This window comes from Coturnix japonica, chromosome 1 (genome assembly GCF_054131305.1).
Source record: "Coturnix japonica strain WE chromosome 1, WE-NBRP24, whole genome shotgun sequence".
In the NCBI taxonomy this organism is placed as follows: Eukaryota; Metazoa; Chordata; class Aves; order Galliformes; family Phasianidae; genus Coturnix; species Coturnix japonica.
Genome location: NC_140663.1, coordinates 126,710,493 through 126,728,681, shown reverse-complemented (window position 1 = coordinate 126,728,681; position 18,189 = coordinate 126,710,493). Strand labels below are relative to the sequence as shown.

General features: G+C 39.3%; 1 protein-coding gene and 1 long non-coding RNA gene across 34 annotated transcripts in view; one reads left to right on the top strand and one right to left on the bottom strand.

Moving 5' to 3' along the window:
• The window catches only part of MCF2L (MCF.2 cell line derived transforming sequence like), a 141,796-nt gene that overhangs the window by 82,745 nt on the left and 40,862 nt on the right, over positions 1–18,189 (top strand). For all 32 annotated transcript variants that reach the window (XR_014941685.1, XM_085534671.1, XM_085534664.1 and 29 more), the window contains 2 exons: positions 3,615–3,698; positions 9,264–9,378. Coding sequence is in view for 31 of the 32 variants with exons in the window: in XM_085534671.1 (XP_085390797.1) it covers positions 3,615–3,698; positions 9,264–9,378 (199 nt within the window). In the remaining variant the exon portion in view is untranslated. The remainder of the gene's footprint in view (positions 1–3,614; positions 3,699–9,263; positions 9,379–18,189) is intronic.
• The window catches only part of LOC146762704 (uncharacterized), a 29,024-nt gene that overhangs the window by 3,123 nt on the left and 7,712 nt on the right, over positions 1–18,189 (bottom strand). Inside the window, exons 2-3 of one of the 2 annotated variants that reach the window (XR_014941706.1) lie at positions 14,911–14,962; positions 7,714–7,876 (exon numbers count right to left, since the gene is read on the bottom strand). This is a non-coding gene — a long non-coding RNA (uncharacterized LOC146762704). Of the gene's footprint in view, positions 1–5,461; positions 7,877–14,910; positions 14,963–18,189 lie in introns of those variants that run through there. The other variant, XR_014941705.1, reaches the window with a different exon arrangement.

Here is an 18,189-nt window from a genome sequence, read left to right as displayed (position 1 = left end):
TCCCACTGGTTTGGTGGGAATCAAATAAAAAATCAAATTAAAACCATTACAAGTCCTGTTAGGAGACCTTCTTCAGTGTAATGTCAATACAGTTTGCTTAAACTCATCTCTGGTATTCTGCTGTATGAAAAAGGTTTTGCTTCATGTCAGACTAAATCTGAATGAGATAAGCTTTAGTTTGATTATAGAAGAAAAAGGAGCCTTATCAGTAATAAGATAAAACCTTGACCTGACTGACATTGACCATTTTCTCAGATTCGTTTTTCTTCAGGGCTTCCTCATGCCAGACAGCTCAAGTATGGATTACCTTTATGCTCTCACAATCAAACTATTAAGCTGCAATTCTGCTCCACTTGAGATGTAGGCAATTGCTGCTGCTGCTGATCTGGTGTGAGACCTCTATAAGCCATCTTCCTCCCTCATAGACAGAGACAATGCTATTAAAGCAATCTTTCAAATGGAGTTAGAAGATTTAAAGAAGTTTAGAAGTTTTAAAATGTATTTATTAAGAGAAACAATCTTTTCTATGTAAAAAACATATACTTAACTAATCTCTCTGTGTTAGTAAGACAATATTTCTGTCTTCTCAGCAATAGCTCTTGTGGGTTTTTTTCATCTTATTTTTTTTTTTAAGACCCTCTAGGTGTTGGCTGAGGAAGAAAAATCTTCCTGCATTCCCAGCTGTTGTGTGTTCAGTTTTAAAACTTAACTTTAAAGAGCCTTATTTTACAGTTTATTAGCAGCTACGATACCAGATGTGTTATGAATCTTGAGGGCCTTATGTTAAGCAAGATACTCAAGAAACCTCTTTAAATGAATGCTTCAAGAAAGACCACCGGGTATTCTAGCATGCTGTAGTGTGAGCATCTTTTTCACATACAGTAAACCAAACTCTTGGGTATCTGTTTGAAAACAGTGTGTCAGATAGCTGGTGTGATAATAAAAATAATCATGGTCTGCATGAATATTGTTTCATATAAGTATGCCCTTAAAAATTCCTTAGAAAACAGATTTCTTGAGTAACTATTTTAATATGCACTTAATTAGCTTCACTAAAGTGGAAATAGTCCCTGAAGAGCAGAGCAGGTGGCGGGTTCTCTGTTTAAAGTATATTAAAGAAATTTAAAGGATTTAAGTATATCATTTTCTCCAGGTCTGAGAGCCAAAGAAACGCGTGCCCTTGTAGACTACTCAGCACAATCAGCTCAGCTTCCATTGCCTCCTAGTAAGGACACCTCATATCCACGTGTTGCTGGAAAAACTTCCTGCAAAATCAGATTGAACTCCAACTTCTGAATAACTCTTTATTTTGGGAGAATTCTAGATATGAAGAAAGTAATGCAGGGCAATGAATTTCAGGGCTTTCTCCATGAAAGGAGACACAGTGTTGGATGAGCTCCAGGAGGCTGTCAGTCTGTGCAAGCATGTTGGCTGTTAAGTGTGACTTCAAAGTGAGATTTAAACCTTGGGGAGGAAAGTACTGTGCTTCCAGTGCAAGTGTTTGATCTTAAGGCTGTGCTAGTTGCAAAAGCTGTTGCTTCTGTCACAGAGAACAGGGGACAACCAAAGTAGTGCTTGTGTCTCTGCATGGCATGAGCTGGGACAGTGATGTGACAGATCATGCGGGCATGTCAGGAAGTAGTGATCCATATGTGTTTGAATGACACTGTGTTGAATTTCCCTGACTTATTGAACATCTTGCCTACTTGAATGTTATGTACCAGACATTTACTTATGGATTCAATACATATATACATAATGTATAATGTATTTATATGATAGTAGCAAAAATTACTTCTGCTTGTGACTAGAGGTACATTATGGAGTGCTTGCCTTTTTCCTATCACCAGCTGAAAAAGCTGACATTGATCCTATCGTACAGTATGTTCAAGTAAATGGCTCCGCTTGTAGGCACCAATTTGCAGAATCGGGGGCTGGCTTTAACTTACTAAACACTGCTGCAGGTAAGCTCTTCATATTAAAAATCACATTTAAAAACAAAATCTGTTTGCCACTGGAGAGGGAAACAGAAATGAGTTGGCAGTTTGAGATTAAACTTGTAAATGATCTGTTTCTAGTTTTTGAAGACATTAAGATGATGAAGTAACTGAAGGCCTTGGAGAAATGTAACTTGACAGCTAGACCTATCTACTTAGGGATCTGACAGTGTGGTATGCAGAGGTCTTCTGGTTCAAGCAGCAGTTCACCAGATGCAGCAAAATAGCTCTGACTGGTGTGACCTTGACAGTGATCACGGCTGTTCCAATGTCAGGCTTGCAGAAAGGGAACAGAGAAGTTCTGTTTCCCATTATAAGTTGGTTCTTATCTGAAAGAAATAACTGCAAATTTTTGGTGGCTGTTCTCAAATAATTGTAGTTCTTAATATTGCGTGCACATTAGAATTGCTCATAGAAATAGCAGGGAAATCCCTACATTTTTGACATTTGAAAGGTCTCATTAGGGGGTAAATTCTGTCCTCTAGGATCAAGCAGTACTTCTGCTTGATCTGCTTGTACTTCAGGGCTGGTAACATTTATCCCTATACTGTGTCTGTGTATTTTTTTACTTACACTTTCTGTGTGTGTAGTTGAGTGTTAAAATTGAGTGTGTCTTAGTGGTACTTAATGTACATTAAAGAAAGAAACTTCTTTATGTAATGGTAGATTAAAAGAGATGTTCCAAATGGAGCAATAAAAATGCTAAGTTATTCTTCCACTGCTTTTCAGTGAGGCTAAAAAGATAGAATAGTAAAAGTATAGGCATTTCAAGAGTAAAACTTTTGTTTCCTTGCCGGAACAAGGTCATAGTTCAGTCAATGAGACAACTGTCATGCCTTGGCAATGGAGGTCTTTATTGCGGTCAGAAGACTTAGGTTTCTGCTTGACCTTCTCCTTCTAGAGGAAGTGTCTCGGCTAAGTTTCTGTGGTCAAAAATTGAAATTATTATGCTTGGCAATAAGCTGGGTTAGAAGGGACACATGAAAGATGAGACAAAGCTTTTACATGGTTGAATATGCATATGTGTACAACATGGGAGCTGTATGTCCAGTCCTGTCTGGCCTGCCATGCAGAACGGTGCACAGAGTAACAAAGGTTATTCACCAATAAAATTTCCCTTTGGAAGGCAGCGATGTTTTCCATTACTGCATGCTCTTCCATAAGAGCCACTGAGGAGTTTGTAGGTGCTGGAACATTGGTCAGTGTCCAGGAAGCGTGAGACAGCTTCAGCAAGGACTGGCAAGCTGGGTGCCAGTGTGTACCTGTTCCTTTTTCATGTGAATTGAGAAGGTTTTGATAAAAAATATTTGATATGTAAAATCTCACTGTTTAAGATTGTTCCTGATGAATATTAACTTCAGAGTGTTTGGTTCAGAGACAGGCAGTATACCTTTCAAGTGTCAGCAAATCTGCATGACTTTTAATTTTCTTTATCAATATGCTTGATGAAAAGTTTATGAGAAATTTATGAAAAGGCAATTATATGAAAGTCTCCCAGTATTTTCACATAGTTTATTAAAGTCAGGCTGTTTCCTGGGTGTTAGTATTCTAATACTGATTTTTATGGTACTTGTTGACTGCAATTTTGCAATGTGTTTGTTTGTTTTTCTTCCACAGATGAAGTCATGTATCAGGATATCATCCCCCTCTATGCAGCAGATATTCATGACCAGTTAGAGAAACAGTTTGCTTATCTGTCAGGTAAGACTATGATGTTCCTTTAATGGACACCACTCGTGTATGGCAGGGCCTGTTGGGATTTCACACTTTGACTTGCCTTATAGGAGAAATCTGTTCTTTATGAACAACTCAGAATAGACTTCCAAGGCTTGTTACTACAAGAAGTTATTTTTTGTTTCTTAGCTTTGTTTCTTTCTTTTTCTTAGTAAAAATTTCAAATTATCCTGGCTCCTGGAGAATGAACTAGGGTGTCGTGGAACTGAGGGTGGGATGAAAGACTACGTGAGGGAAAATTGAGGAATCATAGAATGGCATAGATTGGAAGGGAACTCATAGCTCACCCTGTGCTGTGGTCAGGGCTGCATCCCCACCAGCTCAGGCTGCCCAGGGCCCTATCCAACCTGGCCTTGAGCACCACAGCTTCTCTGGGCAGCTATGCCAGCACCTCACTGCCATCTGAGTAAAGAATTTCTGCCTAACATCTAAACTAAAACTCCCTTCTTTTAGTTTAAAGCAATTCCCCCTTGTTCTATAACTATCAGACAATGAAAGAAAAAAAATTGATCTCCCTGTTCATAAGCTCTCTTTACACAGTGGAAGACCACAGTGAGGTCTCCCCAGAACCTTTTCTTTTTTAAGCTGAGCAGGCCTGGATCCCTCATTTTTTATTTTTATTTTTCTTGATAACATTGTTCATCTTTGTGGTCTTCCTCCAGACCTGCTCAACAGCTCTATGACTTTCTCGTGCTGGGGGCCCCAGACCTGGATGTGTTACTGTAAATGGGGCCTCAGAAGGGTAGAGTAAAGAGGGACAATTGCCTCCATCTCTGCTAGTAACCCTTCTTTTGATGCAGCCTAGGATATGGGTGGCCTTCTGGGCTGCAAAGAACATGCTGTTGACTCATGTCCAGGTTTTCTTCCACCAGGAACCTCCAAGTCCTTCTCAAAAGAGCTAATCTCAAGGATTTCTCTCAGACTGTTATGTATATGAGATTACCCTGACCCAAGTGACAAACTCTTTAGCCATGTTGAACCTCATTAGGTTCCTGTAGTCCTACTTTTCGAGCCCGTCCAGGTCCCTCTGGATGGCATCCCTCCCTTCTATTGTATTGACTACACCACTCGGCTTAGTGGTGAATGGTACATTCTATCCCGGTGTCTAGGTGGTTGATAAAGATGTTGAAAAGCACAAGAAGTAAAGAAGGAAGTTCCAAGGAGTCTAGTACACTCTGATCTAGAGCTCTTTGAGCTAACCAAGCCCTTGTTGGAAGTGGGGGAACACAGTATGAATGTGCCAGTATGCTGTGGAATTCTTGTAGGCCTCTTCCTACAGGCCAAGGTGCTATTGGATCTGCTATCAGCTTTAATACTGAGACCCAAGCTGACACCTCAAACTTGACCAAGGCAATATTTGAGTGAGCACCACTGCCGCAGGTTCCTCAGTAGTCTCAGTGCTGGACTCAGACACATGTAGCTCTGGAAGGGGTTTTCATATTGGTATTGCTGTCTTCTTTCTGCAAAGGAACCTGCTTCTAGTCTTAAAAAAATTTTGTCTCTAAAAGCAGCACAGTTGTATTTACACAGTGGAGAATGTATTTGTCCTTGACTACCTTTGTCAAGTAAATGATGTATTTATGTGCTTACAGGCATCAGTTGCTGAGCTTGGTCAGTCCCAGCGCTGGGACTATGACTAGCTGCTAATGGGTGAAGAGAGATGATACCTCTGCTTGTTGATTAGGCTGACAGGAATCTGATGAGCTGCCAGCTATTGCTGTTGGTTTTTTTTTTTCTTTGTCTTCCTGTATGTAAGGCTCTTGCAAGTGTGCAGCAGTGGTAAGCTTACTTTCTCCCTCTCCCATTTGGAGGGAGATCATGGGTGGCTTTGCAGGGCTACTCTGCCTCCTTCGGTGTAAAGGCTGAATTTAGACTGTGACTTCTCTTTTTCTCTCTGTTTATTCCAGTATGAGATGAAAAGGAATGAAATGATGTTCTGCTTTGCTTGTCTAAAGCTCTTAAAATCTCGCTCTACTTACAGAGGATCATTTATTGCAGTTTATTCTTTCCATGTATTCTTTCCATGTAAGCTGGACTAAGTGTGGGTCTGTGGTAGTGATTATTTTCTCTGCGGGGTAATGGAAATGAGAATTTGATATGAAGTTGGGTTTTCACACTCTTATTTGAGATGATGGTATGCAAGCTACAATTCTTTTCTCACTTATTTTTTTAACCTTTCTAAGCTTTTCCAAGTTTCTTTCTTAAACTAGGGTGAAAAAAAGAAAAACGCTTGTAGTATAATGTCATTCAAGAACCAGCCTATCTAGGCAATTGCAAGTAGTGTTTACATTTTGTCCCTCAGAAGTGAGCAGAGAACTAGTGATTACAGTCGATGAATAAAATCCCACGGAGTCTGATAGGAGTTTCTTCACCCCCTAACATTCTTGAGTTCATACAGCCACAAGCATCATCAGCACTCATTAAATCTGCTGTGCAGTGGAGCTTAGTGAGAGCAGCCATTCGTCATTCTATTTTATTCAGTTTAGATGTAAGGCTTGTATCTCTTTTTAACTCAGTTATTTGCCTGAAATAGCAGGACAGCTGTATTACTGTGGGCTATAGCTATATGCTATTTTATTATGATTGGGCAATTTGACACGCATTTTTATTTCACTTTGAAATTTATTTCTGATTCTGAATACAATACTACAGAACACTGAAGGTATATTTCCTGTGCTCTACCAGGTAGTGTTGATGTGGGTTCTGTGAACAAAGGAACAGAGTTAGTATTTTGACACACAATCTAAATATGATTTATTTGTTCTAGCAGTTGTACAAATAGCTTTGCTGAGACACTGCTTAAGATGTTCACTGTGTGTGAAAGGGGCATTTTATGATTACAAATAAGTTGCCTTGCTAATAAAATGTTAGGATGTGACATAAAATGTTTTAAAATGGAGGTCTCTAGATCACCAGTACTTCTAGAAGGTAGCTTCTTTGGTGATTCACCAAACATCTTAGGTGTTTATAGGTGTTTCTTAGGCGTTATCTTAGGTGTTTAAATACCTGAGGTGTGGGAGCCATAGTGGCGAGGCTGGTCTCTTTTCAGTAGTGCGTGGGGACAGGACTAGGGGTAATGGGCTGAAACTACAGCATAGGAAGTTCCGCACGAATGTGCACAAGAACTTCTTTACGGTGAGGGTGACGGAGCACTGGAACAGGCTGCCCAGGGAGGTGGTGGAGTCTCCTTCTCTGGAGATATTCAAGACCCGCCTGGACGCCGACCTGTGTGACGTGGTGTAGGGAACCTGCTTTAGCAGGGGGGTCGGACTCGATGATCTCTAGAGGTCCCTTCCAACCCCTACAATTCTGTGATTCTGTGTTTTTAAGTTTGGGATTTTTTTCCCAACAGTAATGCAGTAATACTTAAGAATCACATCAGTTTCCCTAGTAGTATGTTTCTGGGTCTCATGAGACATTTGCATGAATAGTGAATGAAACCTGGTCTACTTCTGTGGCTGAAGGTCTGCGTTTTCCAAGCTGCTTCCTGTATTCTGGCCTAAATTAGGATCACTCGTCTCTTTTCTTTTGCAGGTACAAAGTAATCCACATCTCTCGTTCTGTTAGATTATAACACAAATAGTATAGGGACATCAGAGTTAGGCTTAAAAAGAAACAATGTAAAACAAAACTTCAGTTCTTCAGTTTTTCAGGGAACAGCCTAGAGTAATTGCATCAAGGTACTACACTTCCTAATGCTGAAGGCTCCAGCTGATGCCCAGCCGTGTGTCTGCCATCATGTGTTCAGTTTATTGTTAATAGGGGCAAGTTCTGGACAAGGTTTTAAATCGGTCATTCACAAAAGAAGTTCATAAACCTGATGTTAATATTTTACCTCAGGTACATAACAGCTGATTACTTTTTTCTTTGGAGCTTTTTCTTTCTTTGGAAGACTATGGATATTTTCCAGAATTGTTGCTACTCTTTTCATTGCTCCTTATCTGTATCAGCCATCCCCTTCCACATACCCAAAGAGACTGACCTTTTCTATGTGGTTCTCTGTTCCATCCATCTTACTTTTTCTTCCATTAGTTAGTGTTTGTGCAGCCACTTTTCTTCTCCATAGCAAAGGTTTTTCTGCCTCTTTTCTTTATTTTTTTCTTTAAATCATCTCCAGGGACATTGGAATGTTCATTCACAGCTCTCTGGAAAATACATTTCTTGCTCACAGTCTCTCATTTGCGTTTTATATTTTCTTATATGTAGATATATTGAAATTAATGTAGATGAACAAAAGCACAGAGACCTATCTGTGTATGTGCATCTTAAATCATATAACTTATATAATGTGCAAATGACACTTTAGGCCACTGCACGTACTGAGCCAGCTTTTTAATCTCGCTTTCCTTTGAATGCCTTTTCAAGTATTGCACAACTTCACATAAGTCATTTGCATTAAAGGTAATATGCATGTATTGCCATTTATAGTTCTTCAAGCAACTTGCATATTTATTAATAGTTGTTTTTCCTGCAGTTGAGGAAGTTATCATTGCTACTAGCTTTCAAAGTGCCTAGTAGCTTTGGCCCTTTAAATTATGCCTGCGAATGACATGCTTCTCCTTGCTCTCTGTAACCTTATTTCATCGTCAGTGCTGGGGGAGGTATAGGTGTGCCCAGGCATCCTATCAGGAAAATATAGGAGTATTGGTGCTCAACTGTGTACTAATACACAGGATAGAGTTGCCCCCCTCACAGTAACTGATGACTAGAAATGGAAAATTGACAGGCTGTGTTAAGGCAGGATGGCTCTGCGTTTCCCCTTGACAATTAGTGGTGGTCTGGGAACTTCCTGAAAGTCACGCTCCGTGGTTCTGCTTTTAGGCCATGTCCAGCAAATGTATTGTTCTTTTTCTTTTGTTTCACATGGCCTATTCATCTAAGTTTATAGAACAAAGCAAGTAACCGGGGGAAGACTAAAAATAATGTAGAATGATAACTAAATATATTCTAGAGAGAGCAGGATGTTGTGAGCAGTGTTCATTAACATGCCTGAAAAATGCTTCCAGTAAAAATGAGAGAAGAAAATGCTTTGTTCCTTAGAACCTGCATAGAGCAAAATAATATCTTCCTTTAGCTTGTTTTGCCACTTCTAGACTGTCCTTAAAGCAGAGCAGAGGGAGAGGATTTCAGGAATTAGTCAAGTTGAGAAGAAGGCAGAGTTTGGTTTTGATAAAGATTTGCCTGAATTTTATTTATTTTTATATATATATATCCCTAAATTGGTTATTTTTTTCTCCAGATGGGTTGTATCTACTTGCCTTTAGCATTTATCAGATGAAAGATGTACTGCCACCTGGTGTCTAAATTGTGTTCACGTGAAGCAATGTATAGAGGAAAAAATCTTTGAGGTGTAGCAAGCCCTTTCCTATAAAGCTTTTTAAGCTCAGAAGACTAGGCTGTTCAGAATACATAGAGTCCACTCTAAGCACTGCTTTAAGGAAACAAAAAGTACAGTAGTTTGAATTCTGGGAAATTGCAGACTAGATAAAAGGACCTAAGCGTAAACATACTTTCTGCTTGTTTCTTTTGTAGGTGGAAGAGGGGAAAATGGATGCCCTGTTATCACCTTTCCAGACTACCCGGCTTTCAGTGAGATCCCTGAGAAGGAGTTCCAGAATGTCCTGACCTACCTGACCAGCATCCCCAGGTAAGCACCTGTCTGGTAGGAAATACTCATATCTGATAAAACATTTCTTAATTTCAGCCATTCACATCATGGGGAGAAAGTCAGACTTGGTATTTAAAGAAGTAGCAAATGCAGCTGGTCAGTGACAGTTTTGATTAACTGTGATCTGCCTAATGTAGCTTTTAGATTAATTATACATAGTGATATTTACAGTTCGTCAGGGCATGAAAAAATTACTTCCTTGTAGGCATGGATATAGATACTGTGATAGTTGTGCTCTTGTTTCATTTCTTTGCCTTCTGGATCCTAGAGTGCAGTGTGTTCTGTGTTTTAATTGAAAACACAGTTTTGGCAGAAGTTGCTAATTTCTGGTTGTTACTCCAAATGTTACACAGCGTGAAGGAGAACTCCACAGTTACATATGGGCATTTGTCCTAACTATTTGTGTTCCATTTTATTATCATACTGAATATACAGTTTCTGTAGCACTTCCAAATATTTGAGTGGTGGTGCCAGTGAGGTCCAGCAATTAAACACAATTGTCTTAAGGGGCATAGGAGTACTGTCAATCAACTCCTCATCAAAACCTGTGGTCTTGCTGAAAATCTGTTAGGGAGTGAAACAGCGGCATTCAAGATACTGGTAAAGGTGAGGAAGGCAAGTAGTGGAGCGGAATACAGACCCTAAACTTCAGCTTGTTCAGGGAACTGGCAGGTGGAATTCAGTGGAAGGCAATTCTGAAGTGTAAATATGTGGTTGAAAGCTGTGAGGTTTATAAGGACAGTGTCATCAAAGCACAAGAATGTTACGTCTTGAAAAATGAAGGGACTCAATGAGTGACTATCTGGGCTAAATGGAAAACTTGTGACTTTTGCTGCAGTGTAAAAGCAGCATTCCTGAGGTGAAAGTAGTGACAAGCTACAGAGGACAAATACAGAAGCATTGCTCAAACACCTGGGATGTTTTCAGGAAAGTCACAATGCACCTGGAGCTGAAGAAGGAATGAAGCATGTCATGCCCCACGCACTCCGGTCCCGAAGAGATTATTCTGCTGCATTAACAGTGTAGGAATGAACAAGGAAAATATGAGTGAGCTTAGCAGTATTAGCAGCTGCCAGCGTGGATGTGTCTGAAATAATGAATTCTTTGCTTCAGTCTTCTTTGACAGAAACTTCCAGGCCTGTTTTCTCAGAGAAAGTGTTTGAAGAGGAGAGTGTCTAACAACAGATGAGGATCTCCTGGGTCTCTTGAAAATATTTGCCTCAAGAATAGCCTATGGGATGATCTGACCTGCATCAAGAGTATCCATAGTGCTGGCCAGTAGTATAGTGAGGCTACTCTTTATCATCTTTTAAACGTTTTAATGATCAGAGGCAGTCTGTGACATCTGGGGAAAATCAAATATTACATTCATCTTCAGCAAGGCTGAGAGTAATGATCTGCAGAACTGCAGGCTAATTGACCTAGCTTAACTCTGTCAGGAAGTTATGGAGTGAGTCCTCTTAAAACATGTTTATAGGCACAAGAAATAAAGTGCTAGGAAGTAGCTAGTATGAATAAAGCAATGGAAAGTTGTTTGATCATCCTATTTATGTAGTGAAATCTCTGGATGCATAAATAAGGCAAAAAGGTATGTACGGCTTCCCCTTAACTTCAGCAGCACTTTCTACAGCCTTTCCTCAGCACTCTTATATCCAAACAGTCATTACAGTCTTGGCAGGAGGGCTGCTAGTTGGGTGGAAAACTGGATCATTGATTTGTAACTGGGAGAGTAGTAAGGCTTTGGGATAGACAGTCCCAATCTGTGAAGTTTTTTGAGATCTAACTATACAAAACACTGAGCAGCCTGTTCTGAGTTTGAGTCTGGCTCTCTGAGCAGGATGTTGGTGTTATGATTGAAAGCATCTCAGGAGGCTTTGAATTATCGCATGAATTAAGAGATCTCCTTTATGCCTTTCCCAAAATGGGCTGTGTGGCCCTGTCAGGTTAAAAACTCTTCAATGCAGGTTGTGTAATGCACTATGTTGGTCTAAAGCTGTTTTTCTCATTCTTTTCATTGACAGCATTCAGTGCTATTCAGCATGGGCCATGCTGAACTCATGTCTGAAACTAATCATGGTAGATTTCCCTTGTGCATGTGGGTGCTTTTGTTTACTGAATGTGCATGAAGAGTTATAGCTTTGGTCTTGTAAAGGGTTTCCCTCTTAATTACTTGTAGGACCTGCTTCCTGTGAGGGAATACTGGTTTTACACTACAGGTACTTCCATGTGCCCTCCTGTTAACACCTTGTTAATATCTGCATAAATCAGGGAGAGAAGCTGCAAGCCAACTGTCAGCCTCACTTTCTTTGTTTATCCTTGTGTTGCTTACACTGCATGGTGCAAAGCCTCCCTTGATAGCATTTCTTTTTCTTCTTATTTCTTGAATATTGCTATTACAAAATAATTATGTACTGAATAATAATTATATACGCAGCAAACAACATCTGGTGCAGGGGAGCAATGAGTGTGGTGCAGAGTATTGGTTTGGTGGGAGCACATTTTCACTAATGAAAAATCTAGGAACAGGCATTCTGTTCATTTTTCATTAGTCTTCCCCTGATGATAAACTATTGGCTGCATGTACCCCCAGAGATGGCAGTGTTGTAAAGTTATTGTTGATGTTTGTACTGTTGTTAAAGGTTTCTTAGTGCAGGATTTTTGTTGTTACCTTAGGTTTCAAGGTCTGAAATCATGACGGCTGTTGCTGATGCTTATGAAATTGTTTTTGAGGGAAATTGAAGCAGTTTGTTAATCATTTATTTATCTTGTAAGCTTATTAAAAAGACCCAAGTTACACTGATTTACATGAAGGATATCAATGCAGCTCACAGCTCTTGTGCATGGAGTGCTCTACAGATTGGTATCGTTTAGTTTATGAAATACAAAAGTCCTTCAGTCATTCTGACTTTGAGGAAATGAACTTTTCTGTGAAAAGCCCTGTAGAGCTTAAGCATGTCTGGAGCCGGTTGCTTGGAAAGTGTGCGAGGCTATTAATGCCACTTAGCCTCATAGAGGATTCCAGATCACAGCAAGGGGTTGGCAGCAATAACTCAAAACTCATTGTCTGACTGCCTGCGATCGTGTCTTAAGGGAAATGCTTTTTCATGGGAATGACAATGGGAAGCTGCTAAGAGACTCAAAAAGAAAGGACCTTTCTGTCTTCTACAGTGGATTTTGCCCAGTAAAGTATGTATTTGCTGCTATAGTAAATTTTAGATTTGTTCCAGATTGTACCAATGATGCTAATAAGGACTTTCTGTCCAAGTAGGGAAACCAGAGCCTCTTGACATGTCTTTACTCTTCCATCTAACTGATCAACCTTGAACCCTCTTTTAGTATTATTGTGTATTATTTTGTATTATTATTCTATACTGTACATACACTGAGTTTTACAAGATTTTCCAGTATAAACTTTTTCTTGACATTGCTCTCTGTTGATGAAGAGTTAAATGTCACATAGGTCACCTTTCATTCAGAAGCAGAACAATTCTAAGTCAAGTGTTACCAACCTACATGTCCATGAAGTAGGATAATGCAAACAGCAGAGCTGTCAATGTGTGTTCTGATGTGGAAAAGTCTGATATGTGAGGCAGTTAAGAACGAGAATGGTGGAAAGGGAATAACTCATTTCTACTGACTCTGCTAACCCTGGTATAGTTGTATTCCTTAAACAGAAAGCAGAAGCATTCTCTCAGATTAGTGTCTTGCTTATACTGCAGGGTAAATTTGTGTTCTGTAGACAAATGGATAAAGTATAGTGCCTAATGTGCAGTTTGTAATAATTTCTAAGCATTTGGTATGGGGTTTGTGACATGATACAAGACAACAATTGTGTACTTTGTGTTGTTAGAGATGATACAGCAGTGGTTTAAGGATGAGAACTATAGACAGTGGGAGATTATAGCTAATTGTTTTATAACTGCTGCTTCAGTGATTGGATGTATACGGTAAAGGTACACATGTAGTACTTCTGAAACAGATCTTTCCTTTTAACACCTCGTGATTTTAGAAGTGTCATTGAAGTACAAAATATTTCTTTACTTAAAAGGTGGAGACTTTATCCCTGAGAATGATTTTGCTTAGCTCAAGTGATATGTTTTGCTTTATACACGTATAATATCCAAACTAAAAGAAGGAGGAGTGGTATATAATGTACTTAAGGCAAAGTCTTCTAGGAAGAGCTCTTGAAAGTGTTAAATTGGTACAGATACTTTCAATAGAAGTAGTGATCTGCAGCTATCAATAGGTCTTGCCAATGGAGTTGCTGCATTAATTTATATCTATATATGTGTCTGTAAGGAATAGGCACATTGAAATCAGCAGAGTTTCAGCAGAGAATAGTGAGCCAATTTTGCCTCTGTTTAAGATGTTTTGAGGACATTTTATAACATCTGTGTAGCTGATCTCATGCTTGTTAGAACCTGCAGTGAAAAATGACTCCTGTTACTTCACTGGGTGAGTCCTTTGGGAACTGCTGGTGAGCTGGCTCCTGAAGACTTCCGTACACAGTGTCTATTATCCCATTAGCAAAGAGGGAGAGGCAACTGTGGGATGTACTGTTTACATTCTATACAAAAGATGGAAGGAGAATGTTCTACTCAATTTTGGAATAGGATCCTGATGTAACTGTCTAATGTACCCATAAGAAGTTATTTTGGGGCACTGACCATTTGTTTTCTTCATCTGAAAGTATTTTTCATCTTTCTATATAATCTAGTAAGTAGACTTTAATGATAAGTGATGAAGGCAAGTGTTATACATGCTTATTTCCCTCAACCAAGGCTGTAACTTATACATGGTTTTTATTAACTTAACAGCATGTATGCCTTCTTGGAATGAGAGTTTACAAAATGTGGGGTGTGACACGAGAACTTGGTGCAGAAGAAATTAACAGGCAATTGCAGGGGTTTAAAAAAAGATAGGATTTCTCAAGCTCATGGTTTTGCTTGTGGTTAATTAGCAGTTTCTACTGAAATCTGATAGCAGTAAGCTGTTAATAAAAAGAAATGGCTTTAATAATTTTCTTCGTTGCTCTTATAGGTTCATCTTTGAAGAAGAAAAAACTCTTCTGGTCACAAGAGATTTAAAAGAAAATGTTTAAAATTTAGCATTACAGATTTTAAATACAGAGTTTCCTTCAAGAGAAACAGCATAGATTAGAAAATTTGAAACAGGTTTTCATGACCAGATCAATGCTGCTTATTAAATACAATACTCAGTCCTCCTGTTCTTGTACTTAGTCTTATACAGCCTTGTTGTAATGCCCTGCTGTCCCACTGCATTGGCCTTAAGCATATCTCAGGTTAAATTATTGTGTTCTGCTATTTCCTGTTTTGAAGGTTTTCCTCATCAGCTTCCTGCCCAGGAGAGTGTCCTTGTGTTTAGGATCTCCATGGTTTACAAACTCTCCAACACAGTGTGATGTTCTAAGAAATGGTATTGTTTGTGGTACTACCTGGTGTGTGAAGTTATGGAGCAGTACTGTCCAAGTAATAAACAGAACAAGCTTACCTCAGACAGAGTTGGTGTATGAGGGCTCTGGATGTTCTGAACAAGGTGTAGCCTGAGAACAGCAATGTGTGAGGAGGTCAGTTTAACTGGGGACCAGAAGAACATGCCACAGCATGGCATGGATATTTTTGGAGCCAAGAAACGTTTTTATTAGTCTCATTAGCATGTATTCACTACTGTGCTCTGAGAGCCAGGGCAGCCGTGTTTGGGGTAACGCCATGTTTTGAGCTGATGAGTCTTCAGCCCTAGCTTCAAGTTGTGAGGAGCCAGAGGGAGAGTAACCCTGTGTTACCTCATTTATCTATGGCCTAAGTAAGTGCATCGCTAGCTGAGAATTAACTACTTCTATTTTATGGAGCACCAGGGGTGAATGTCACAACAGAGTGGGTAAGAAGTACCAAAAAACCAGGCATTCTGAAAGCTCACACTGACATGCTGAGGAACAGCTTTGTAGCTTCAATGTCTATTAGTGTCAGCTGAGTTTCATTTCCATGCTCTCCTCTTGTCAGATTACAATCCAGGCAAAAGATGTGAAACCTGTACCCTGCTGTTACCTTGGCAGCCCCTCAAATTTGTCAATATGAACATCCCAGGACTTCCAGCAAAATCTGTCATGCTGTGTGTGCCCTTCCTCTCTGAGCGCAGCTGCCAAACAGTTGTATAAATGTTGTATGTTCCCATAAGCAAAAAAAAAAAATGTAAAGGTTTGTGTTTAAAGAGCACTGGATCCTAAGATAAAGCACGTTGCCTTAAGCTTTTGTGTCAGATGCTTTGTTTGATGAGATTAGACCAAAGCTCTGTGTCTTAGTCTGAATTTTTACTAGATTTGAGGCAGTTCATCCCTGTATTGATGTCCACCTTGTGAATGACATAAACTTGTTTTAAAGCTCATCACTGTCAAGGCAAAGCCTTTCTATTCTTTAAATCCCACATACGCTTTAAGGGCTTGGAGGATTTGAGTAGTATATGGATATTCCGTATGCGTGGCATGTGTTACCTGATAAAAACACAAGGTATTTTTACAGTGCTCAGTTAGTGGAAGATAATTAGTAAAATGTTTGTGCCAGAGCTTCCATTAGTCCGGTCTCAACTGCAGGGAATCTAATCCCATACTTAAGTATAAGCTCACCTTCCTAAAGCACAGCATGGAACCTTCCAGGAAGGATGTGTCAATACTTCATTAGTGGCATTAGTTATTGTAGAAGTGTACTGAAGTGTGTATAATTCCAATGTTATCATTTTGAATAGGTGTAAAAACATTTGTGTGGAGTCAGGCTTCATAGTTCCAAAGCTAGGAGCACTCTGGCTTTCTGATGTTAGTATTTATTTGAGCTTAACAAACATAGAGCCATTTTGCCTTTGCTGACCTATTTATCCTTAATTGTCCCTTCAAGGGTAACATGGCCTACTTCAGCCATCTGTAGTTAAGTCTAAAGCAGTCCTCAGAATTGTTGTCCCTCTTCAAACAGTCCTTGTGAAAGCAGTTCTGTGTGACCTGAAGAAAGTACACCGAATTTTCCATTCAAAAAACAAGGTTTTTACTTAAAAATATTTTAGTTGATTTCTTGCGCGATAGGAGGATGTGTTAAGCAGGAATTTTGTCATTTACTCATTATTTCTTCTTCTACTTGCAGAAATGCATCTAAGCCACACTGATTTTAGTTTGTGGGGTATTGCTGACTATGTTAACATGCAAAAAGGCTGATGGGTACTGTGGAAAGGAAATAAGTGTGTATGATAGAACTATAGCTAGATGGTGATGCTTGGACATTTGAGTTCTTATTTTAATACTGGCTACATTCCCTCATCTTTCCCCCACAACAACATAACGTTTTTGGAGCAGAAAGAGTGTCAGCATATATGATGGAACATAGCCAGCATTACTGCCTCCTTGCTTATGGGTTAATACTCCTGCTGTGAGGTATCACATCATCAGCTGTACTGAGTGAAATGCAGCTGTTTCTGCTCGGAGCTTCACATATTATCATTTTTACTTGGCATTCAGTGATTTTGACCACTAGAGGCTGCTCTTGGATAGCAGCACTTCTGAGTACTTCATTTAAATTGCTCTTGCTTCTTTTATATACATATGTATATATATAAATATATACATATCTGATATCTGTATCTGTCTATCTGTATCTATATATCTATCAGTATCTGATAGAATGGTTATACACCTCAAATGGCAGTGTTTCCTGGAGAAATCCAAACTAAGATAACAGGCCCACACTGTGAATCGGAGCTGAAATGCCACGCTGGTTTGCTTTAGGAGCTCTGGAGGTCTCTGCTAGGCTGAAGATCTTTACCTGGATGTTGAGAAATGTTCTGTTCATAAATGTTTGTGCTTGTTGGGAGTAGTTCTGTTCTCAAATGCGTGCAGTTTTCTTTGACCTGAGAGACTATTTGTTTGCAGAAGTGTTTGGCACAGAAATGCTATTTTCTGTCCAAACAATTAAATGTCATCGCAATATCATGCACTTGCATGTAGAACCATATTCTGGGAATATGTTTTCATTCCATTTTTCTTCACAGGTTGTTTTCTTTGCCACTGATAATAATGCAAACCTCAAATTTCTGTTGTAAAAGCAGCAAATGTGTTTTTAAAGTTTGCTAATTTAGAGTAGATATATTGTTTGGGAGATATCTTTCAGCTTTCAAAGCACTTCTAACTTCTCTGCAGTACATAAGTCGCTTCATGATTTGTGCATTTACATAGCAAAACTGTAGTATCGTTTTGCAATGTTGATGTTATAAAGCACTGCGACGTTTTCATTCTACAGTCTATTTTTCAAGTGGACACTTTAAAGTACTTACTTAAGTGCAGGTTTTCAGAAAACCAGTAAGCGAGATCTTAAATAGCAGCAGGGATACAAAGCAGTTTTCTACTTAGATACTATGTTAGAACCTGAAGGCTCCCTTAGCAGTTAGAGCTAGAAAGTTCATTGTCTAGTTCAGAGCTCAAACAAAGCCTGCTTTTAGCTCTCTTTCAGTTCCTGCTCTCTCTAAATTGATTTAATCCTGTGCCTTCTTCAGTAAGGCTCAGTGTTATAAGCTATTAAAGCCTGTAATATCTGAAGCTTTTGAACTAGAGCTTTGTGGAGCATTATGTGTCTATTTATTTCCGTCTTCTACTCAAGAAAGAACAAGACTGTTTTATTTCCTTTACGCATCCTTACCAAGGATATCAAGTCATTCATCTTTGTCTCGTTCTGGATAGTGAGAAGGAGACTGTCAAAATCAAAATGCAAAGCTCCAATCAAGAATAAATATATTTGA